General features: G+C 45.5%; 1 protein-coding gene across 11 annotated transcripts in view; it reads right to left on the bottom strand.

Moving 5' to 3' along the window:
* The window catches only part of DCLK2 (doublecortin like kinase 2), a 155211-nt gene that overhangs the window by 2650 nt on the left and 126611 nt on the right, over nt 1-25950 (bottom strand). For 4 of the 11 annotated variants that reach the window (XR_014243601.1, XR_014243602.1, XR_014243603.1 and 1 more), the window contains 7 exons: nt 19573-19692; nt 18957-19103; nt 12462-12595; nt 11974-12051; nt 5410-5506; nt 4695-4775; nt 615-3557 (listed from right to left, as the gene is read on the bottom strand). Coding sequence is in view for 5 of the 11 variants with exons in the window: in XM_082388992.1 (XP_082245118.1) it covers nt 3441-3557; nt 4695-4775; nt 5410-5506; nt 11974-12051; nt 12462-12595; nt 18957-19103; nt 19573-19692 (774 nt within the window). In the remaining 6 variants the exon portion in view is untranslated. Of the gene's footprint in view, nt 1-614; nt 3695-4694; nt 4776-5409; nt 5507-11973; nt 12052-12461; nt 12596-18956; nt 19104-19572; nt 19693-25950 lie in introns of those variants that run through there. The other 7 variants (XM_082388992.1, XM_082388991.1, XM_082388993.1 and 4 more) reach the window with 4 other exon arrangements.

Raw genomic sequence — 25950 nt, 5'->3', positions numbered from 1 at the left:
ACAAAATGCAGTGAGAAGGGGTTTCTTATAATTCCCTTTCCCACCACGAGATGGCCTCTTCTGGGCGAGGTGGTGAGCCCTCTCTGCAGGTGCGTGGTCCTTTCTTAAGCGTCTAAGGATAAGCCAGAGCAAATGCGAGTGCATTCTGAAACCACAGGCCTCGTCTTAAACCAAAATCCTATCCAATCGTGTTCTCCTATCCCAAAGCCTTGCTGACCCTACACTGTCTTACTGATAAAAATGCATCTTTGGAAATGTATTTGGAGAAAGAGAACAAAAGCCTTCACAAAGGTTCCCATCTTATGCTCTCATTCACAAAAAGATGCTTTTTCACCTAAGTGAAAGATAGCCTTTAGCAGGAGAATGACTGGAGTTCTCCTCCTGTGCACTCGCCAGCTTTTGGTCTGAGAAGGAAGGCAACGTGGCAAGGCGAGAAGTTTTAAGTAAAGTCTCCAAGGGTGCGTTTGGCTGAAACGGGTGTCAGTAGGTACAGGAGACCTGCACCCATGAGGAGCTGAGAGCTGGATGCTGGTGTCAAAGTCCAAGAGAAGCATGCAGATTTAAGAGGGGTGACAATTAGAGGCGGCTCGGATGAAGCACAGCACGTTGAATACCAGAATTCTGCTCCGGGGTCCCCAGAGTCTCAACGGGGTACAGAGTGAAACTCTGAAGTGTCTCTCAAACTGTCAAATCAAACTGTCAAACAAAATGCAGACAACAGCATCAACTTGACTTTCTTGCACCGTTATTTACCATTCCTACCCTATCATTTTCTCACCGGAGCCTCAGGCTCCAATCCTTTGGGGGGCGTGGGGGGCCAAGGCAGAGAGACCACTAGGGGTGGCAGCGGAGAGCAAGGTTCCGTCTGGGAGCGACACAGCCGTTCCTGAGGGTTCCGCCTCGGAACATTTATACCCTGTTTCCACTGCTATTTGTATCTGTAGGAAACCACATGAGCCTCACATACCCCAGTTATGAGAACATATAAATACCAGGGAGCGTCATTTGTGAATAATGATTTTTAAGAAAACATCTGAAGCTGTTCCCAAGGGCAGGACACAAAAGACGCACAGTACTGGTGAAGAGAGCGAGGCAGACGACACAGAAGCCTTGCAAGCTGCCCGGACACAACCACGCCAGGTCCTCGGTCGGGCGAGGATGAGTACGACATCCCTGCGGAGGCCTGCTCACCGCTGCTCTGGGGGACAAGCCAGAACTCACAGGCCAGCTTTGTGGCCACGGAGAACTGGTACCCCCCGAGGCAGGCTCTACTGATTCCCCCGTAGGCAGTGAGCGTGGTGACGTCGTCAGCACCTCCCCAGAGCTAACGAGCTGTGGAGTTGTGTACGGAATGCGGGGTTAGACGGAGCCCTGCCAACATGCCCAAGGTGACACTGAACACACATGGGAACACACAACTTTCACAATCACCGCTGGAATCACAATAAAGCGTTGTTCATTCACACAAACATCCCGTTAAAGCTCAGGCGTTTGAAATTTAACAGTTGAAATCCATCAGCAAATGGAAAAATGCCATTTGTAAACCGTGAGATGTAGGTTCTAGGGCAACCTAAACGTCCTTATCCAGAACAGAGCCTATACTGGGCCAAAAGGCAGAAGGGCTGACCATTCCAGAACCTTGGCGGGCCACACGCCTTGGGCCATCCATTCCCATCTGGGCCGTGAGTTGACGGGTGACCCAGGGAATGAGGGGGGAGCTGCCATAAGCCCTGGGCGCCTCCTATAAAGGTTCTTCCTCTAGCACACTATGAAGCTGAATTAACGTGTGGTTGTTAAATTGTGCTGCTGACTCAAGTTTTTTGTTCCATGTTGCGTGTGCCAGTTTTCAATGTTTTTAAATTTTTGTAAATTTCCCCAGAAGCTGCCTAACAACGCAGCCGGAGGCAGGGCCGTGACCCCTTACCCCAGCCGGCAGCCTTGCTCTCAAGGGTGAACCGCTTGAGAACTTTCTCATGCTGTGGGCTCAGTCAAGATGGTTCTTTGCAAAGGGTTTAAGCTGCCGCTCTGTGACAACTCTGACTTTCTCAGGCTCTCGGCAGAACACTGCTGAGATGCCAGGAAAACCACAGCTCAAGAGGCCTTCCCGCTCTTTCGGCCCAGAGTCCATCATCACCCCCACTCGCGAGTCCGGCAGCACATCAGCCTGCAAGCCTGGCCTGGGGGCTGGAGGGGGGAGCGCAGCCGCCCACCCCGGGGGAGGAGGACGGCGCGGCGGTGCCAGGACGGTGGTGGAGGCTCCAGGAGCAGCCGGCCTCCCGCCCTCACGAGGGGGCGGGCTTCTCTCTGCCTCTGTCTGGAGCCGCGTCCTCGCAGGGAAGCTTCCGAGGCTACGGTGCGCCCTGAGAATAAGCAACTGTTTTCCTCCCAGTCGGGTAGGACACCGAGCCTTTCCAGAGGGTGAGGGCCTGTCCTGAGGTCAGGGTGACGGAGCTGTCCGGCTCCACAGATCCCCGCAGTCCTGGGGTGGCCGAGACCCAGCTCAGGCCCCCGCCTCCTGAGAAAGCCTGGCTCCCGGCCGCGGCTCCCTGATCCTGTGGGCGGGACGGAGATCACGCCGGGGACCCGTGCTCTACACACGGCACCGGAGCAGGTGCGGACACACCGGGGGCCAGTTTCAAGGCCCCACCTGGGCAAGGACTTGGGTCTGGACAGCTGGTGGGAGGGTGCACGCCACACTTCTGGCTCAGTTTTATTTTTTCTGCCATCTTCTCCCGTTTGCTGAACTTACTTTCATGCTACTTCACTTACTTTAATGCCACTTTCCATTTGCCGTGTTTGTGGATTTAGGTAAGCTGCCTTTTTAAAAACATTTTGGAAGAAGGAAGATTTGAAAAAATATGGGGATCACTGTTACTGACTTGTCATAAAATTTTACCAACCCTGAAAAAACTAATATTTTTTTTTCATTCTTCTGAACTTTTAAAAACCACAAAACACTGACTTTTTAAAATGGAATTTGCTTAACTCTGGCTGTTTCTTATCCCAAGTCCCAAAGAATCACTCATAGCTCAAATAATCTATGTCTGAGGCCTTGAGCAGTCAGGGAGTCACTTCCTTTTGCTGCAAGTCCCACCTGGGCTTGGGAACCGCTCTCTAGACGGGAAAGCAGAGATGAGACAGAAGCAGCTGCCTGGAGGCCACCAGGCCCAGGAGAAGAGGCCGGGGCGCCCCGGCCAGGGGCCCATCAGCCTGGCCTTGCTGGGACCTGCGTAACCTCTGATCCCAGGACCCAAGGCCTGGGAGCCGGCCAAAGGGTGCCCTTCACGTGCCAAGCCATTCCTGAAGTGTAGAGGAACGCGACGGCGCCCACGGCCGCGTGAGGGAAGCGCTTGGCGGCTGACTTGATAAGATTCGACATCGGCTGAGCAGTCAGCCAGACGCTGCAGCTGCCCAAGGGCAGAACCGTGCGTTCTACTTACCATGATAACGGAGACCCCGGTGGTGGTGCTGTTCTGTTTGGGGAGCGCGTTATTAAAGTGCTGTTTGAGTTTACCTGTTACTTCAGCCTGCATATTATTCTCCTGGGAGGCATCGTCCTACAGGAAAGAATCAAATACACTGCCTTTGATTCTCACGTCTATGTTGTCTCTTCCTCAGCAGTCACACACCAGCCGTCACCACCACCATCTCCTCCTAAATGGGCCCATCTGAGCCACAAGGTCGGGGGAACAATCTAAGTGAAGTAATTAGAAATGATTACCATTATTCACCAGTCCCCTGCCCTCGGAAAGACCCTCTGCCATTCACCTCCCTCCTTAGGTCTGAAGGGGGCCGAGGAGAGGGCAGAGGTCCCAGTGGCACAAGGACATTCTACAGGGTTCTGAGACCCTCCCCCCGCAGCACAAATGCCACCTAATTTAGTATCGAACCCTCCCACAGAAACATCAAAACTAATGAACAGTTTATCATTTTAATCCAGAATGCAGGTAGCTGTTGGTCCTGATCGCTCATTAAACAAACGTGGCATCTCAGCTACTTGGCCCAAGAGCCAGGTCACTTAGCAGGACCCAGAGAGTTTGAACGCAAAGGTCGGGACGTGTGGGACGGGGGGTGGCAGAGGCGCCTGGGGAGCCAAAGTCAGCAAAAGCCCCTGAATTAACGTCACTGTCCCAGAGTCTCCGGGACTGAGGGGGACGCAGCCTCTCCTGCTGTTGCCATTTCGTGGATCGTGTTTACCATGAGCCCAGAGCCACCGCCGAAGCTCAGAGAAATTCCAGGCAACGTCACACATCCTGTGCCTGACTCTGGCAGGACCGCATTCCGGCCACGCCGCCTGCAGCAGCAGCGCTCCTGGGACCACGTGCCATGAAGACAGAGACCAGGGTCTGACACAGGCTCATCTCTGGACAAATCCTAAAATCTCTCAAACCCCAGGATGACAGAGAAAGCTCCTTAGAGAGCATCCTGGCCAAACCCTTCATCTCACAGACGAGGAAACTGAGGCCCAGAAAGGGACAGTGGCGTGCCAGGTCACTCACAGAGTGGGATCCTGGTGCCAACCGCTTTCTCCCAGAGAACTGCCTTCGTGCTACTTGCTCATTAGAGAAAACAGACATTTAATCCGCCATGGAATTTGGATGCAGAACTTTGCCTGTGCAAAAGTCCTGGCGAGGAAGCACGCTGTTGGCCACAGGACACAGAGGTGTTGGTGCCCCGGAGATGTGGGTACTTACTGATACCCAGGGGTGACTCAGGATCTGTCCCGCAGTGCACCGCGCTTCAACGTTTACCTGAAGCATTTGACTGATTAATTCCTGGAAAGAAATAAAGAAGGTGATAGAGCAGGCGAAAGGGGGTAATTCCAGCATCAACACAGAAATCTTGAGTTTGCACCATGTACTTCAAAGAGCAGCCAACACAGCTGCTCAGCCGTTTGAATGCAAAAGCTATTATCACCTCCACTGCCCGTGACTAGGAGGCAATTACGCAGACACAGCTGCCTCGTGTCAGCGGCACTGAGAGAGGAAGAGGTCTCTCCCGAATCTACATGAAAACCAAGATGTTCTCTCCTAAGAGTTCCGGTCATCATCACTCCACAGCACAAAACCCCAGTGCTGCTCCTTCCGGCAATCCAGCAGGTCTCACAGATCCACCCCTACAGCCTGACGGGTGTGCGTAACACATTTCTTGAATAAATGAAAAAACAAACGCTTAGGGCTTAGAGGAGCACAGGAGGGCGGTAGCGGCAAACTGGGAAGACAGCCAGTCCAGCTTCCAGAATTCAGTTAAGCATTTCAGAGACCACACTGAGGAAGGAACTTAATGAAGAACCACACATTAAAAGTCAAGACAGACGCGGAGCTCAACACCAAGAGCTGCTACAGCCCCACACAGTGAGTGAGGACCCTCAACACGACGCAACCCCTAGAAACGGGCCTGGATGGGTACCTTGGCTGAGTCCGTGATGTTGTCCCAGTAGGGGGCCGGAAACTCTAGCTTCCCAGCCAAGATCTGGTCGAAGAGATCTTCCTGGAGATTGTTCTCACTAAGTCAGTGATGGAGAAACAGAGAAAGAGTCAGAGTCACCATACAGTTTTTAACAAAATGCTCATGGGAAGAGGGGGGAGGAGTCCAGTCTCTCTGGCTTGGGCATTTCATAGCTCAGCTGTGGATCTCAACTGCATTTGGGATGACATGCTCCCTTTTAGACAAAGAACGGAAGAACATTTCCATGGGCCTGGGAATCACAGAGAAAGAGGGAGGTGTGTGGGGGGGAGAGACGGGGGGCGGAGGGACGGGGGGAGGGAAAGAGAGGAGGAGAGAGGGAGGGGGAGAGATGGGGAGGGAGAGAGAGGGTGAGGGAGAGGGGGGAGGGAGGGAGAGGGTGAGGGAGAGGGGGAGAGGGGGGAGGGAAAGGGGGAAGAGAGGGAGGGGGAGAGAGAAGGGGAGAAAGGGAGGCGGGAGAGAGAGGGAGGAGCAGGGGCGGGAAGAGAGAAGAGACAAAGATGCAAGAACTTTGTTTAGTGGGTACAGGGTTTCAACGTGGAAAGATGAAGATGTTCTGGAGATGGATGGTAGTGATGGTTGCACAACATTGTAAATGTACTTAATACCACCTAACCCTTAAAACTATGCACTTAAAAATGGTTTAAATGATAAATTTTATGTTACATATATTTTTCCACGATAAAAAAGACTCAAGAAAAAAATGGAATCCACAAATGATGTAAATCCTCATTTCAGCAAAAACCAAGCTCAGCACCTGCCCTCAATCTCTCGTGGTAGTAAGAGGGGAGAAGCAGCACATTTGAGTCAGATCTCCTTGTCCTTCCTCTTTCTACTTTTCCAAGAAAACAGCCAAAGATCAGTGAAGCAGCCAACATATGAAAACATCATAAGGAGTTCAGAATCTGGATAAACATTCATGACACAATGTGCTCCCCTTTGGAACTTGCCTTTCATTGAAGCTCAGTCCGAGACAAAGAGCCCATCCAAGAACATCAACTAGAACTGCACGGTTGAGGCAAACCCACCTCGCCACCCCTGGGTGAACGTACCTCCCCACCCTGTGCCTACCTGCCCCCCTCCCCGAAAGGTGCACCTGCACACACAGCTGGTGCCTACAGGATAAATGATGACTTGACTTTTTATGGATGGCGCCATGGAAACACTGCTGGGAAAAATTCAGGAAGCTGGGCGTCCCCTACCTCCCAGAAAACTGCATCTCCACAGCCACAGAGCCCCTTCCCCTGGTGGGCACGTCAATGGCCAGAGTGAGAACACAGTCATTGGCTTTCTAGGCCATCACAAAGCCCTAGGAGAAAACTCAGGATGCACTGCTGGAGTCAAGATCAAAATCCAGGAGCGAAGTTCAGTCTCACTTGGCAAGGGTGCGACCTTCCTCCTGGAGCTCCCGACAGGCTCCCTGCAGCCGACTTACTGCTCAGGGTGCTCACGTGGGACCCTGCCCAGCCTTCTGGACAGCAGGCTGCTCATGCTACCAGCCCTCCAGGGTCTGCAAGGGCAAGTGTGGTGTCCCTAGAAATAGATCGTGCCGGGCAGTGTCCAGCGACAAATATGGGGGCTGTGTGATAAGGTGGCTGCCTCGTTCCTGTTCTAGGAAAAAAGAGCAGAGTCTGTGAGCCGGTGAACATTCATGACCTCTAACCAAGCCCAGCGGCATCGACACCGCGGGTCCATGACGTCTGGGTCACGCAGCAAAAGTCACGGAGCAGCACAAGTCAGGCCAGATCACCAGACAAGGCAAAAGATGCCCCCACCCACCTCGCTCTCCTAAAAAGTGATATTCTTTGAGTGAGCACAGACTCCTTCTAGGTGTCTAAATATTTTCTTTTCTTTTCACTGTTACTTCTCTACTGATTTACTTCAGCTCAACTCTCCTTCAAAATGAGTAAAGGATGCATCTAAGAACACAATGGGATTTTACAGAAAGCTTTAGAAAACTGGAGGACCCCAAGAGACAATGTTAGAAGAAGACAGAAAAAAATCACCCATTTCCAGAATTTGTTCTTTTTAGCCATTCCTCTCTATGGCTGCACTCATCTCCTTTTTGGTATTTTTCCGGAATCTCGACTAGCTTATGTTCTGTTAATATCTATGGCTTTTATTTTGTTAACAAACAGCTAAAACATTGGGGGTGTGTCTGCAGGATTTAGGTCCTTGGCAAAACAGCCTAAGTCAACAGCAAAACCCCAGGATCCTGGCAATTAGAATGGCACCCTCAGGACCCGTGCTGTGAACTGCGAGAGCTTTGGGAGTTTCGGGCTGCCCTCACCAGAGCAGAGCTGAAGAGAATTTATCCTTCTTAGTAGTCACATAATAAAAGCCTCTCTGATTAAATCTTCCCTGGATTTATTAACACATTTATACTCTACAATCTGGCTGAGATGGTTCAGGCACTTTTAAATTCTCAAATAGTACAGTGCTGTAAGTATGAAAATGCCCATTAAGAAAAACTTTGAAAACAGCAAGAGAGTCTGTGTACACTCTTTCCAATGCCAAGTCATTAAAGGTTGGACGAGGTAACCTGAAAAAATGTTGTAAGCTATTTCACAAATGATGTGCAAACATTTCACTTCAAGGGGGGTATGTGTGTGTCTTTAAAAGAAACATAAAATACCTCAGCACAGTCAGGCAAGTATTGTTGTCAGTGGTCCTAAGAACAGACTTGCTTAGGCAATAACTAAACTTCTAGTTGCCTCTGAAAAACCAACATCCTTCTCAGTAACAATGAATCTGGTGTTGAAAAGACTGGAGGGAAAATATATGTCAGCCCAAGACTAAAGCCCGAAAACCCTAAAAGAAGAATGAGAGATGCTACAGTGAAAGAAGCTGAAACTGTCAATTCCAAGGAACAATTTTAATTAAAAAGCTTTGGGTGAAAATCATCTTTTGTAGAAAACAAATATTTTGAGATATCTGTTTGAAGGACTTTATTTTAGGTACAAATTTAAGTAGATAATCTGTCTTATACCATAGTCATTTATCATTCTTTAAAGGACCATTTCCATAATTTGCTATATATATATATGATATATACAGTATATAAAAGTAAATATATTTTATATTATAGAAGGTTATAAAATCTATCCAGAATGTCTCTGTACACTGTGAAGATGTTTCTGTAACTAGTATTTAACATAATAGATTCTCTTTCATCACAACATGGTATGAAAGAGGGAAAACATTTTCAGAAGTAAGCTATCTAGAGTTGTAGGACCAGCTTCTGAATACAACATCTGAGGCAGCAGCTTTCAGAATGTAGTTTTACTGCTTTTGATTAGCCAGACTTATCTCAAGATCCCGCAAAGAAGTTGCTGTCCATTGGGTAACAAGTCACAATAGATACACATTGTGCAATCTGAGTCTCACTTTTGTTAAAAAGTAAAAAGCAAAGTCGAAGAAAAAACTCCCAGGCTGCGCTGGCAAGTGGCAACACTAGAGGGTGTTGTGAGCACACATTCCTCTACAACTGATCCCTGATACCCTTTTCCAACGGCTCTCAACTTGGGTTAACCAAGGAGGGAAACTCTACTGTAAATGGTCCTAGAATTACTTGCTATCAAAACCCACTACCCTCTGCACTTGACTTGTTCCCAAAACAAGTCATCACTGAAACCAGCCAGGGCACAGTGTGACTGTAAAAATAGCCACAAATGATCCCCCTCCCTCTATGTACACACTTAACCTTCTCCCACATTTACCCCAGGCTTAGCTATTTGATTTCCTTTGGTCACCGGGACATCAATCAAGAAATGTGAGGCAAGCAGAGACCTGGAAAGTGCTCTGGCTGCTTTGGGATATCCTGTATCCACCATCATGTGAAGCCCATGCTAGCCCACAGGATGCTGAAATGCACATATCTGTTTCCCAGCTGACACTGAGCCAACTACCAGGCATATGAGTGAGGCTACACTGGACCTCATGCCCCCACTGAGCCAGCCCAGAGCAGAAGAACTGCTCAATGGATCCACAGAATGATTTATACCCCTGCCTTTAGGGGAAGTTTGTTATTCAGCAAAAACTGATACGTCCAGTAATCCTACAGTCTGTATAACCCACCTGAGCAATGATCTTGATGGAAAACCATGATGCTGATGGCCAGATGGAAAGAACTTTCCACCTACAGAAACCTAACCCATGCCACAAGGACAAGGTCCCACTCAAATGTCATATCTTTCACGAAACCTTTTGTGATTTCTAGCCCTCAACTAAGCATGCCCCCAACTTAGCATGACCTCATGCTCAGTTATTCTGCTTGATCAATATTCTTGTGATGTATCTGCACCATAAGGCTCTCAAAAGTAGAGACTGACATCTCTGTCATTCTTGTGTTTAATGTCAGCAAAAAAAAAACCTGTTCAACTCAATTAAAAATTGATCATTTTAAAAAGATAAACCTTTCAACTTTTCTGTATGTTTGAAAGCTTTCACAATAAAATACGGGGTGGGGGGGGGATGGAATAAACTTATTTTTCACTTCCTGACCGAATACTACACTGTAAACACTATGGCCTCAGAGAATATGTTTTGTTCACCACTCGATTCCCAGCACTTAGAATAGAACCTGGCCCACAGGAGCAACTCTACAAATAGTTGTAAAATGAACAAAGAAGGGATTAAAAGGAAAAGAGCATTCAAGAAAACTCAGAGGAAAATCAAACATGCACCATTAAATGAACTTCTGCTTCAAAGTGTTCATTTGCTCCAAAGAGGGAGACAGAACTGATCAAAAGAGATGCTGTGTCGAAGCCCCACACGCCCCCTGGTCATGGACTGCTGGGTCACCCCAGCACCATGTGTGGCCACCAGGTGAGGTGCAGGGTCACCAAGGGTCAATCTGCTGTTCCCAGCTCTGTTTATGCCAAAAGTATTTGTAATTCTACTTAATTAAATATTATGTGAACGGACAAAATAAATTTAAAAAGAAAGAATTCCCTGTTTCTACAAGAACTAGGTCAAATGCTTTGCAAAGTGAGTTGTTTAAAAACTGCTGTTGAAGGCACAATGGAGAAAGTTTAAGTGAAGACCGAATCCAAGGAAACTGCAGAATCCAAGGACAGGAGAAATCACTGAGTTTCATAGCTGGAATGGACTAAGAACTCAGAAGCTCTCAGAGCCCATGGCCGCTTTCTCCAGCTCTCCCTCTTTCCAAAACCACATGATCTCTCTCTCAGTGCTCCCTGCCTGTTTATCAAACACACATAGCCTACAATGAATGCCCCTAAGTGGTGGCATCAGTGGCTATATGACCTTATACATCTAGCTCCTGTGGCCATTAACAGTCTCTGGGTCAATTTCCTTGTCCAAGCATCGAATGCACACTTGCTGGGGGAATATGTGATATAAAGGTCTGTCCCTTCCCATGTTATGGAGGGTCAAATCTCCAAGAAGCCTGTATGGAGGAGAATAAATGACTGTCATCACTAACATGCCCTATGAAAATGATTCTCAGTGTGATGGGGGTGGTGTCTATTCCTCAGATTGCACTATAACACTATTATGAACCACTATTTCTCATAGGAGTATATCATGGCCTTTAATTTTGCTTGTCTGGATAAAAGGTAAACCATGCTCTAGTGTGATTTATAATAATGTACTATGTTAAGGAGAAAAGGCTTTGTTATTTACAGAAATATTATATCTGAAACTAATGCAAACACATGATAAATGCAGTTCTTTAAAATAAAAAAAAAATAAAAAAATAAAAAAAACAAACAAAAAAACTGCTGTTGAGGGGGCTTCCCTGGTGGCACAGTGGTTAAGAATCCGCCTGCCAATGCAGGGGACACGGGTTCGAGCCCTGGTCCGGGAAGATCGCACATGCCGCGGAGCAACTAATTCCTTGCGCCACAACTACTGAGCCTGCGCTCTAGAGGCCGTGAGCCACAACTACTGAGCCAGTGCTCCTAGAGCCCGTGCTCTGCAACAAGAGAAGCCACCGCAATGAGAAACCCGCTCACGGCAACAAAGAGTAGCCCCCGCTCTCAACAACTAGAGAAAGCATGTGTGCAGCAACAAAGACCCAATGCAGCCAAAAAATAAATAAATAAATAAATTTGTTTTTTAAAAAACCAAAAAATTGCTGTCGAATTAAGTAGAAGAGAAAACTCTTAAGAACTAGAAAAAGGCTTACCTGGAAGGATCAGATTGCTTTGCAAGGATCTTTAAATCTATTCCTCTTGAAAAAGACTGAGAATGGAAATCATAGACATTGGACTATGGGTGTGTTTTATGGAAGAATGACCGCAGGAAACTCAGGGGACCAAACACAAAGCAAAGGCCTTGGCCTCACATCAAAAGTGTGGACAAGGAATATACATTAATAGGTTGTAAATTAAGATAAAAAAGTGAAAGGTATGTTTGTATAATTTTTAGCTGACATTTTTATTGAGCAGTTTCTGGTCCTGATTGCCAGGAGTAGAATGTCTGCTTCCTGATCAAAGGGAGAGGGTTTACAATTCAAATATTGTCATTCAAAGAGCCACTGACCTTCGGAAGGGTGGGAATCCACAGAGCAGTATGTACGTGATCACGCCAGCCGCCCAAATGTCCACCTTCAGGCCATAGCTGGGGAAACAAAGTGGGTGGGAGGACAGAAACAGTGATACTACTCCCAGGAACCCTGCACATTACTGGAGTACTTGCCTTTGTTTGTTAGGGAAAAAAGGCCTTTCGGTACCAAACTGCTCATTTCATGTAGGGGAATGAATTACCCTTTGGACAAAAGGTGTCTGCTCTTCTCCCAACCTCACCACCATCTTGGGGACTCCAAGACTGGCCTTGGGACAGAAGTCCAGGCCTAGGGCTCTTGGAACTAGAAGCACAAACTCAAGCTCCTGGGATCAAAATCATGGTGCAGGTAACAGTCTCTCCTGCCCTCCACATTCCCAAGAGGCATGTGAATACACAGCAGAGTAGCAGCAAAATATACCCTTTCCCAAAGTTAAAGCACTAACCCAAACCCCCAGGAGGCATACCCGGTTTCAGCAATGATTTCTGGGGCCACGTAAGTCGGGGTGCCACAGACTGTGTATAAAGGGCCTTCTACCACAGTGGCCAGCCCGAAGTCTCCTAGTTTCAAAGACTTGGTCCCATCAGGATATTCACACACCTGGAACAGAAACCAGCCAATAATCAGAAGTTTTTTTTTTCTCAGTGATTGCAAGGGGGGGGGCCTTTGGAATTAGGCAGAAAGGACACAGATACATTTACTAACAAATCAAAAGAAATCTCTCCTTGTGATATTAACGCCATGGTTTATCTTTGTTGCTTTTTAAAGCTCTAATTTTTCTTTTTAGAGATTTTGCATGTGATTTTGATTGTGCGAAATAGGAAAAAGACAATATTTCTACCTTTGCAAAAGTTCCTTACCTAGGAGTATAATGAACACGCTTGCCTGCTGAGGGGTGTAGGTGGTTGCTTACCTGGTTGGCTCGAGAGCCCTCTAAGACTTCTGTTGTGTGTTTCCCGAGCGCTGGGGGGGGGGGGGGGGGATGTGAGAGCCTCAGAAATGTTTATGAAGTGTCCACTGAAGCGCTAGGTGCTCTCCAACTTGCATGTTTAGTTTAGAACATAAAATTAGGACTTGTTCTCTAGACAATGATGAATATAAATATTACATAGGGGAGAACCCTGGAAATTTAGAAAGAAAATGACTTTGGGGATCAGACAGCCTGAGCTTACATAACCAACCACTCTACCCATTTTCTGGTGATGTGACCTTTGAAGGTCTCTCACTCGCCCTGGGCAGGATCCTTCATCTGTGAAATGGGAGGACACGGGTCCTTGGCTTACGGGGTTGGTGTGAGGATGAAATGAGATGAAGTACAGATCAGGACTTAATGAATGTTCCTTCCTTTCCTAGAAGGACTGGCTGATTAGATCAGGTAAATCATCATCTTGGAAAAGGTTTAACAAAGCTGGTGAACATGTAACAACTTTTCTAGAAAGCACTGCAACCATACGTAAATTTCTTAATATCCTTTATAACCTTTGATCCTGTAAATCTACTTCTAAGAACCTGCTCTAAGGCAACAGAGATGGACCGAAAGGTTACGCACAAGAATGCCAATCTCAGAATTCATCTGTTTTTAAAAACTGGAAGCAACATAAATGGCCAACAGGGTAATGACTTAATAAATCATGGTAAATCCCTACAATGAAATATTATACAGTCACTAATAAGCACATTTCAAGTAAATATTAATCATGGGAAATATTTACTATATTACATAAAATCTTTAAAATATTCCAAATTATATATATATACTGTAACACCCCAAAATGTTGTTTATCTCTAGGTGGTAGCATTACAGGTTACTTTAATTTTCTTCTTTATACTTTTCAGTAGTTTCCAAAATGTTTACAATGAACATGTGCTGGTTCCATAATTCAGAAAAAATTAATTTTATATATAAGCAAACTTTCCTTATGGGATAAAAGTCCAGAAGTTACATTTTAAATGGATGGTTTTAGAAGCAAATGAGTGTGTGTGAGAACATAACTGAGATTTGACTGTGGGATCTTTAACAAGCTGTCCATTTGCCTCTTGGACGTCCGTTCTGAAAACACTCAATTTCAGAGGATAACTACAAAAACCTAACCTGTACTCATGTCGTATCTTTCCTCTATTTTTACATTTTAAACATATTTTGTTTGTGTTTCCTTGTATTCTACCATGAACTGAATCAGATTTTCACCTAAACCACTACTTACTAAAGGAAGTGAAAAATTTAGCAAATTATGTTTTTTCAAGATAAGCATGTTTACAACATCATCCATTAGTCTGATACTTAGTGAGGGGGGTGATTTATAAACTCCTCAATAAAAAGACATCAAGAACCTCCGGCCTTCCTCATGCCAATGACCCCACCATCTTAATAGGCATTTTTTAAGGATGACACTGAAATACCTTCCTCGCCTGTGATGTTCTCAGCAGTTTAAGAGGAGTATTTTTCACCTTAGTATTTTAATAACTGCTTCCATGTTGATGTACTAAATACCCATGCCCAGCATGCATCTTTATGACTTACAAGTTTCACAGCACTAATGGTGAGGATTTGGAGTCCCTCACAGATATTTATCATTCTGAGTCAGCCCACAACTCAGCAGAAACATATTCAAAGCTACTAATGATTCAGCCTAAAGCAACAGAAACCAGGTTCTTAGTCATGCTTAGTCTTAGGACGACTTTCCATCCATTATGTTTAATATAAACATTAACAAGAACAATCTGAATTACAGTTAGAATTTATGATGCATTTACTGAAACCCAGACTTTAGAAATTCCCTGAGTAATTGCAGTGATAAGAACATTATAACCAACATTATAATTCTAAATGTCTCTATCATGAGAGTAAAAAAAAAAAAAGTTTTGTTAATGTCATTTTGTTTTTACAACTTTAAAATACACTCATTAGGTACATTTTTTTAAAATAGTGTTTACTTTAGACATTCAATTTAGGGATGCCTAGGGGTATTTAAGTGTTGTCAGATACTCAGAAGTCCCAGAAGTCCCGTTTTTCACATCCCCTATAAGGAATTCAGAGTCAGATGCAGGAGTATAAATAGAAAGGGACTGAACAGTCTATAATCGTTGAATTATGTTTGGGCAAGTGGTACTCCTTGGCTAAACATCAAAAGGGAAGTGTCATAAGGGGCAGACAAGCCTGAAATAATAATATTTTATATGATTCATCTCTCCCCAATGCTAGACACAAAGGCAAATATGTGGAAGAGAATGTAAGTAAATTTCAAATCTTAGCTGGAGATTCTCTTCAAAGCAGGAAAAAAATATATATATATACATCTATAAATCTACACATACACACACACACTTTTATGACATTGCTGGGACTTCCCTGGTGGTGCGGTGGTTAAGAATCCGCCTGCCAACGGAGGGGACACGGGTTCAATCCCTGGTCCGGGAAGATCCCACATGCTGCAGAGCAACTAAGCCCATGCGCCACAACTAATGACCCTGTGCTCTAGAGCCCACGAGCACAACTACTGAAGCCCGCGTGCCTGGAGCCCGTGCTCCGCAGCAAGAGAAGCCACTGCAATGAGAAGCCTGTGCACCGCAACGAAGAGTAGCCCCGCTCGCCGCAACTAGAGAAAGCCCACGTGCAGCAACGAAGACCCAATGCAGCCAAAAATTTTTTTTAAAAAATTTATGACATTGCTTTAAGAAACTGACACGGACACACACACATGGCTTTAAGAGACTGGTTTTAAGAAAGAGGTGGCTAAATGCACAGGGACTCCAAAGGCCTTCTGTTCTGGCAGAGAGTTCAGTTCTCCCCAGTAACGCGCATCCTCGCAGGACTTGGGAGATTCCAATATTTTCCTGAACGCTGTCTCACTGCACTTCTATAGTCACCCCGCTGGACAATTAGGAAGAGGACTTTTGCTCCAATTTACAGATGAGGAAACTGAGGCTCAGAAAACTCAAGTTACGAGCAGGCAGCCAAGGGGGGCTCCAAACAAGACCAGTGCCGTCCACCGCACCCTCCTGTGTCTAAGAGCCTGCACGGCCTGCAGACTCTCGGTGAGATCTGAACCACCACCCCTGTGAGAACTCCAGCCCTGCGCTGCTCAAAGGGCCCACCACAAGCTGAGAGACGCTGTCACAAGTTGCTCTCAGAATGCAAAACTGAAATATGTGAGAAATGCGGATCCCACATACAAAGTGAATGCCACAAGCTCTCTAAATAAAATGTCAGCATCATGATTTAGAAGGACTTCAAATATGAGAAACCAACCCTCTTCTCTCCCCTGCCCCCAGAACTCCTGGAAACGCGGAATTTATCACTGGTCTCTCATACTTAACTCTGACAGGGCACCGCCAGGCTGTAACTCACAGCATTAATGGCCACCCCTGTGCTCCCTGACACGGTGACCCATACATCTCTGCTGGCAGGGGTTTAAATTATGACACTGCTGCCAGAGGAGGGGATGCAAATCAGATGTCTGAATGCTCTGGAGTTTAAAGACCCAATTCTCTTTTAGAGTAGCAAGAGGTTGGCAGTCCCTCTGCGTATTTCCTTTTAGTGCCTCGATGGCACTTTTTCACACCAACCTGCTGACTCTATCTAGGATCAGCTGAGAGGTCCAGTTAGGTTTCCAACGGCAGGCACATATTCTACTTAGATATGCGCAGCTCAGGGTCTCCAAAGCCTGACCCCACGGCCCTTTCATGTCACACATCAGCCTCATCCCGACATCAGTTTTATCATCTCCCTTCTCTCCCCTTTGGGCAGCACATAGGGGTTGAAGCAGGTCTCGGAGCGGGGCGGACACTCATCCAGGTGGGGCAGGTGAGGCAGATGAGGCACTCGATTCCAATCTCCTGCCTACCGTCTGAGACTGATCCTAACGGGGACTGATGTCTCCAGCTGCTATCTTCCCTTGATGCGTAACAGCAGAAGAGGGTGAGGGGTGGGATTCTGAGATTTTGCACACAGTAAGGAACTGTGAGTGGAAAAGAGGGGAAACGGGGTGAGAACGGAATCAGTGAGCTGGGAAACGGGCACCCTCCGCCACCCTCCTCGCTGGCTGGGCCCCCGCAGTCAGAGCCAGGCGGCGCGGGCACTGCGGTAACCACTGGTCCTCGGGCCCTGTGGCCCCGTGCTCTCAGAGAACGTCAATCACAGCGGCCACTGCGGTGACGTGGGCTGCGGAGAGCAGGGGCGTCCTCGTGAACACCTCGGCACCATGTCTGGCTCGGCCGGGGGAAGCCTTGTCCCCTCTGCATGTGAAGCCCCCGCCAAGCTCCGTCAGTGGGGGCGGGGCCCGCCCAGACCGCAGCCTCACGGGGGAGGAGCAGCCCGTCGAGAGGAGGGAACCCCACGCCCACCCGGGGGCCTGGCTTACCACGGCCTCCATTCCTCCTTAGAGTTCACATAGCACACCTTGTTTTACAGAGCAGGGGTGTTTACTTTCCTAATAGGAACAAACAGAAATGAAACATATTCCCTCAAGGCAGGAGACAGTAAGAAAAAAAACCTCACATACTTTTAAGTGGACACTCGGAAATTATCAAATGGTATTAACCAAAAGGGGAACCGGATACCCCGGATTAGCAGAAAGCCCCAGGACGGCCCCAAAGCCTAGCCCATTCAGTTGTTATTTGCGTGTTGGGCGTATGAACCAGGCTGTGGAGACTTGTGTTTGAGGGCCAGCTGCTAGCGACCTAGGTGACCATGGCCGTCAGTCACCAGCCGTCTACCCCACGTCCACCGTGTGCTTCCTCGTCCCTGGGGATATAAAGTAACCGAAACACAGACCTTGCCCCATTAGTGCTTATGACCTAGAGACGACAACAGACAAGTAAACAATAAAATCACTGCACCAGGGCAAGTGCAGCAAAAACCAGAGGTGGCCATGACTGACTCTGCCCAGGGAGCCTGGGGTGATATCAAGAAGACATGCCTTGCTCAGTATCTTACAAGATGAACGTGTTTGCCACGTTGCTGGGGGAGAGGATGCTGCAAACAGAGACCAGTGTGGACACCAACAATGAGGTGTAATGCTGCTGAGGAAGTCAAGTCTTCACCAACTCCTGGACCCGGGGAAGCCTGTGTCTGGATGCACACGATATGGGAGACTCAGACAGGCTCACCTGCCAAGCAGTAACGACGATGATGGTGATGCTCAGCCCTGAAAGGTGGAAACAGAGAAGCCAAGAGCCCTGTGTGTGTGGGATTGGGGGATGTATGTGTGCAGAACTCCCAGATCGCCTTCTCTAAAATTTCTCTACAATGTAGACACGAGGACTGTCCCCATTAGCAGTGTTTGGTTTGAAGGCCACCATGAGGTGAGTTAAATATGGCTTGAAGGTGAGTGCCATGCTGGTCAGATGGGTAGGGAAGAGAGTAACAGGAGCAGAGGCTGGAAAGGTAAACTGGAACCAGATTATGAAGCTGAGTGCATATTAGAATAAGACTTTCATCTGTAGACCAACGGGACAAATGAGACTTTTAAACAAGAAAAGTTAGCATCTCTGGGTCTCAATTTCCATATCTGTAGAGCTGAAATGAATGGACTAGATTATTTCCAAAGTTCCGTCCTGCATAGAAACAAACTCTCGTGTTCTACTGCTGGTTCCTACAAGCCTCTAATTCTGTTTCTGTCTCCAATTTATTCTTCAGAACTTTTGCCTCATAAAATAATTTTCCTGCTCACCTTTCTTCAGTTAGCACCATCCATCAAATCGTAAATGAAAATATGTTTTCTAATGTCTGGTAAACAGTAAATGCAGAAGTGCAGATCAATTCAAGAAATCCATTAACATTTTATGGTCATTGACTTGAGTCAGGCTGATTTTCTAGATTTAAATTCTCTCAGCCCCGTATCTGCAGGGTTGGTATAGACTTTAAAATGTCATAGTCTGCATATGATTGTTTGCATGCAATTACTGTCACTTTAAAGGGAGAGAGGCCTGAGTTGGAACAGAAAAGGCAGAGATGACGTACCAAGAGGTTCTCTGGCTTGATGTCTCTGTGCACAATGCTGAGGGCGTGGAGGTACCTGAGGGCGTTGGCCAGGTTGTACACCATGGCACTGCCATCTCTCTCAGTGTACTTGGTTGAAGAAGTAATTGCATCAAAGAGATCTCCACCCTAAAGGACACATAAAAGAACATATCAAAACATCGACAGTGGGGACTTCCCTGGTGGCACAGTGGTTAAGACTCTGCGCTCTCAATGCAGGAGGCCCAGGTTCGATCCCTGGTCCGGGAACTAGATCCCACATGCATGCCGCAACTAAGAGTTTGCATGCCACAACTAAGGCGCCTGCATGTCGCAACTAAGGAGCCCATCTGCCATAACTAAGACCCAATGCAACCAAATAAATATTTTTACAAAACAAAACAAAACATCAACAGTGGCAGTCCTGTGAAGGTAACAAAGAAAGCTCATCAGCCTGGAGTAGATGAAAAAAATGACACAAGTGCCACTAAAACTGATGATTATAAATAATGAAAGTTTCAAGGTAGCAAAACACTTTTCCAATTAGGTCCTTCAAGAATATTGTACGTCTTGGGATTTGTCATCAATGAATTCCCTTGAAATCTCTCCATCCTCTTACTTTGACCAATTCCATCACCAGAAAAAGCTCAGTAGCTGTTTCCATCTCCTCAACCAGCATGATGATATTTGGATGTTTCACTCTGCGCAGTATCGACACTTCGTTCTCAATCAGATGCTCCTGCCAAAAAGGGTTTAGAGAGGTAGATCAGAAATTACAGAACCCTCTGCTCTATCCCTGTGTTCTGGAGGACAACACACGCTGTAGATCTGACACTGAAGGAACAGAGACAAACCACATCCTGGCCCAGCTGGTGTCCCTAGGGACAGGACAAGTCAGCGTGACACCTCATTGTAACTAACAGAAAGACATCCTTCAATACATCCCTTGAGGACTTCCCTGGTGGCGCAGTGGTTAGGAATCCACCTGCCAATGCAGGGGACACGGGTTTGAGCCCTGGTCCGGGAAGATCCCACATGCCGTGGAGCAACTAAGCCCATGCGCCACAACTACTGAGCCCATGTGCCACAACTACTGAGCCTGCGTGCCACAACTACTGAAGCTCGCGCACCTAGAGCCCATGCTCTGCAACAAGAGAAGCCCGCACACCGCAAAGAAGAGTAGCTCCCGCTCACCGCAACTAGAGAAAGCCTGCACGCGGCAACAAAGACCCAACACAGCCAAAAAAAAAAAAAAAAAAAAAAAAAAAAATCCCTCAAAAGGCTCCGCATGCTATCTGGCACATAAAACACACTCTTTCCTGTCTCTTCTTTATTTCTAACACCTTAAGAGGCTGTGATGCTACGAAAGCTTGTGTATGCCACACTGTGCTTTGCAGTTCAGCTGGAATCACTTTTCCCTTTCAGTATACACTCAGAAATAAAGACTAGGCATATAAGGAAATTTGGCATGCTTATGGGATACAACTTCTAGCATTACAAACATTTTTAGTTTTTAAACTATTACCAATATGAATTTGAATTTCATGTTGAAATTCATGAAAAAGAAACTTTCTTCTTCTATGATTGGGTGTGAAATCATTCACCAGATGGATGTTCCTTATCATCTTGTATTTCAGAAATCAGGAAACATATAGTACCATGGGGACCACTATTCTCATTTTAACTCTAATCACTTCTCTGAAAATACCACCTGATTATCAGTCCTGGTGAGTAATGCAGTTGGGATCAGCACTGTAGCAAAACGTTTACTCACGGCATTATTATTTTCAATACACCAACCCGTGAATCATGAACAACAATTGGTCTATTTTATTATGAGACATTAAACTCTCTCAGCAATGTCATATTTGTTAATCCTCATTAACTGTAATAATGAATTGTTTAGAATTTAGGAAATGCTCTGTAAAAATTGCTAATTGCCCTATTACACACTCTAGGTTTTCAAATATAGCTTTTATAAAATGTACCTTATAAGAGCTATCATTTGCTACCTAAATATTCAATACACATATATGCATATATTCATATTATATGTTCGTGTGTGTGTGTCTGTGTGTGTGTGTGCGTGCTTCCCTCTTACTGCCCCTTTTGCCTCCTTTGGTCTCACGAATTTCAACTAAATTTAGTGTTCTGCTGCAGTAGTAAGATAATTATCTTATCTCTAGTTCAGGATACAATTCATGGTTCCTCTCATCTTCATGCATCCATGTATACATGTATTTTTACTCAAAGCCATCTCAAATACTTTTCGACAATAGGTGGAAGCATGAATTATAACAGATGAATAACTAACATTCAGAGAAAATCTGTTGCTGGCTCCTGCTCGTGGTGGGCGGTGTTTCTCGAGCATTGAATGCACTGTGTTTGTCCAGGCAGTCACTCGGTAAATGCTGGAAAATGACAGTGCAAATGCTGAACGGAAGTGGGGGGAAAGAAAAGAACCAACATGATCTAGGAATCTAGTCACTATCTGTCAGTCGCTGTGCAAGGTACTTGTGTAAATGTCTTAACGCTTATCCTTAGAACAGTCCTTGGAGGGGGGATGCACACCTAGGGCCCTGACATCCCAGCCCACATTTTTTGTACTGCACAATATCACCTTTCAAAGGCGGAGGCTTTAGTCAAAGTTGGAATTTTTCAAAATGATAGCTGCAAAGCTGAAACTATTTCATTCCTTGAAAAGATAGGATCTAGAGGTCGTTTCACACCAAGTTGGGAGTCAAGGCAGAACCACACCAGGCTTTGTACAGGAAGAGAATCTATGCCCATTAATGAGCAGGGCTGGGAAGACTGAGACTGGCTTTGGAGTCAGCAGACAGGGAAGAACAGTGGTTCTCAGCACCTAGCCAACCACAGCTGGGAGGCCACAGGGCCCCCCACCTGGTTCCCGTCCCACAGGGCAGCAGCACGAGGCAGCCACAGAGCCCTGGTCCCTCCCAAGGGAAGCAGCTGTGCGGCCAACTCCTCGCGGCCACAGAGACCAAGGAAAGATGCAGCAAACCCTCCACATTTGTACACTTGTTTAGAAGCCTTTGGCTCATCTGTGCCAACCATGTCCTTAGTCACAGTAACAAGCAGAGGTGGATGTACCTTTGTGAACATGTAAAGGCAACCAAACGAGTTTATTTCACTCTGTGTGAAGCCGGGACGACGTGGTAGTAAAACGGGTGTTTGATTTTTAAGCTAAGTGGAACTATCATGTCAGTTCTCCTCCCTCCTCCCCATTTCCCCCAGGTTGGGAGAGTCTATAAATTTACCTCTCTTCAGGGGCTCTGTCTGTGATGCTAATTTTGAGTGACATATGTAAAATAATCCCCATCACCAGTACCCCAAGAATTCTCTCAAATTGGAGCTAAAATAAGGAGTCTACCACATACGGAGACTACACCTCCCCAAAGTTATCTTTTTCATTAAAAGGCACAACAGAGAGTCTTCTGAGACGCATTGTGGAACTTCTCCCAGCGCCTCTGGGCAGTGCTACATTTCAAACATTAAGTGAATATTGCAACATTTTCTCCACCATTATTTATTATCTCGGCTTACTGTATGCTACTCAACAATGGCTAGTATTCTATGCACATAGTGAAGGTTTTTGTTGGGATGTGGGAGCCATTAGCCTTTGTTTCCCAACCTCTGACGATGCATGTAAATATGTCTTTGAAGGAACAATCCACTTTTTAACGTAAACCATCCTCAGGAGCAAAACAAAACAGTGCACAAAAATCTTTACAAACGTTATCTTCCTATTTCTTATGCAACCCGTATGTAATCTTTGTTTCTAATATATAAAAATGCTCTCTAGGTTACATTTTCCAGGGAGATATTTCTAAATACAACGTGAACATCACTTTTGTCTTGAACTGCACTGAACTTGCATTATTCAGTCATCTACCATTATTTATGTTAAGTGATTCATGATTCTAACTCCAAATAATTTACACATGAATCATTTCATGGCGGTGTTCCACGGTTTTGTATGTGAGAGTAAATGACAAAGAAAACTGCTCACTTGGCAAAGGATACCGCCCTATCCTTGGCCAGGGTGGTTTTTAACTGACAAAAGAGAGAGAGAGAGAGACAGCCAGGGAGAAACAGATTCGCAGAATAAACAGCTCTCTCAAACCAAACGAATCATCTTGTCTCCGATCCTTCCCTCCTGTGTCCTTTGTCTCACTGAATGAACCTGGCTGCCCAGAGCAGACAGGAATTCCACCAGGACCCTCCTTCCTGCGTCCTCCTGCACAGCTAATCAATCACCGATCCCTGCCAGGTCTGCCTTCTCAATAGCCTCGGGATACATCCATTCCCATTTTATCCCTTTTGCCAATCTCTTATCTAGACCTCCAGGCACTTGCACAGGCGGTTTTGTCTGGAGCTCTCTTTCCCCACTTCTTGATGAACTCCTATTTACCCCTCAGCACCACATGAGACCTCACCTCCTCCAGGTGGCCTCCCCTGCTCAACTGTGACTGGGTTAGGAGGCCCTCGAATTTGTTCTCAGTGCCCCTGTGCTCTGCTCCAACCACAGCCCTCACCCTGCTGTCCCAGAGCTTTCTGTTTACCTCGGCCTCCAGCAACTAGCACAGTTCATTCTGAAGTGCTCAAGAAAGCGGAAGACATAAACACATCATGCGCTGCTCTCGGGTCAACAGTGGCTTTACAGCTGGTATCTATATTGTGGGGTGAGTACTGCTGAGGATCATGCAGTGAGAGAGACGAGATGCTCAGATCGCTACATGTAATTTCTGCGGTAGATGAGTGTGGTTGGTTGAATAACGGCCACACAAAGTTACCAAGTCTTAATGCCTGGAACTTGTTAATATTACTGTATTTGAAAAAATGTCTTTGGAGATGTGATTAAAGATACGGCAACGAAGAGATAACAGTGGATTATCTGGGTGCCATCACAAGTGTCTTTATGAGACAGAGGCAGAAGGAGACTTCACAGACAAAAGAGGAAAAACAGACACACAGAAGAGAGGGAGGTGAAGACGGAGGCAGGGTTTGGAGTGATGTGGCCACAAGCCAAGGAATACTGTCAGCCACCAGAAGCTACTTAGAATCAAGGTACAGATTCTCCCCTAAAGCTTCCAGAGGGAGTGTGCATTTCAGACTTTTAGCTGCCAGAACTGTGAGAAAATAAATTTCCGTTGTAAGCCACTAAGTTTGTGGTAATTTATTCCAACAGCCTCAGGAAACTAATACAATATACATTTGGATTTATGTCCTGCCTGGACCCATAGCATGTAGATAATGAATGCAGAACTCTGGGAAGAGAAGGAAGGACCACTTCTAAGCACCACAACAGAAAGCTCAGGGCTTCATACACTATGGGAATTCAATAAATATTTAGAATGAATATTATTTAGAATATCAAACTTGGAAGAATTCTTAAATTTACAAACACCATAGCCTTCTCAAAAGCCTCCTTAAATTTGGCCCCAAGGTAGATCTTGCAAAAATCTCCTACGTGGCATGTAAATCAATAAAGTTACAACACTCCTTCACACCATACACAAAAATAAACTCAAAATGGCTTAAAGACTTAAATATAAGACAGGACACCATAAAACTCCCAGAAGAGAACACAGGCAAAACATTCTCTGACATTAATAATAGCAATGTTTTCTTAGGTAAGTCTCCCAAGGCAATAGAAATAAAAGCAAAAATAAACAAATGGGACCTGATTAAACTTATAAGCTTTTGCACAGCAAAGGAAACCATAAACTAAACAAAAAGACAACCTACGGACTGGGAGAAAATATCTGCAAAAACGATGCAACCAATGAGGGTTTAATTTCCAAAATATATAAACAGCTCATACAACTCAATAACAAAATAACAAACAACCCAATCAAAACATGGGCAGAAGACCTAAACAGACATTTCTCCAAAGAAGACACACAGATGGCCAATAGGTACATGAGGAGATGCTCAACATCACTAATTATCAGAGAAATGCAAATCAAAACTACATTCAGGTATCACTTCACACCAGTCAGAATGGCCATCATTAAAAAGTCTACAAATAATAAATGCTGGAGAGAGTGTCAAGAAAAGGGAACCCTCATACACTGTTGGTGGGAATTTAAATTGGTGCAGCTACTGCGGAGAACAGTATGGAGGTTCCTTAAAAAACTAAAAATAGAGTTACCGTATGATCCAGCAATCCTACTCCTGGGCATATATCCAGAGAAAACTCTAATTTGAAAAGATAATGCAGCCCAGTGTTCATAGCAGCACTATATACAATAGCCAAGACATGGAAGCAACCTAAACGTCCATCAAAAAATGAATGGATAAAGAAAATGTGGTACATATATACAATGGAATATTACTCAGCCATAAAAAGAATGAAATAATGCCATTTGCAGCAACATGGATGGACCTAGAGATTATCATACTAAGTGAAGTAAGTCAGACAGAAAAAGACAAACATCATATGATATCACTTATATGTGGAATCTAAAATATGACACAAATGAACTTATCTACAAAACAGAAACAGACTCGCAGATATAGAAAACAAACTTATGGTTACCAAACGGGAAAGGGGGTGGCGGAGGGATAAATTAGGAGTTTGGGATTAACAGATACAAGCTACTACATATAAAATACTGGGTTGGCCAGAAAGTTTGCTTGGTTTAAAGTAAAAATAAAAGACACATTTTTCATTTTCACGAAGAACTTTATTGAACAACATATTCAGTAACTGAATGAACTTTTTGGCCAACCCAGTAGATAAACAACCAGGTCCTACTATATAGCACAGGGAACTACTGTATATTCAATATCTTGTAATAACCTATAATGAAAAAGAATATGAAAAAAAATACATATGTATAACTGAATCTCTTTGCTGTAAACCAGAAACTAACACAACATTATAAATCAATTTAAGAAAATCTCCTATTGAGGGACTTTCCTGGTGGTCCAGTGGCCCGCACTCCCAGTGCAGGGGGCCCGGGTTCGATCC

Source organism: Balaenoptera borealis (assembly GCF_965194805.1).
Source record: "Balaenoptera borealis genome assembly, chromosome: 4".
NCBI classification, from domain to species: Eukaryota; Metazoa; Chordata; class Mammalia; order Artiodactyla; family Balaenopteridae; genus Balaenoptera; species Balaenoptera borealis.
This window is presented reverse-complemented; position numbering and strand designations above follow the sequence as displayed.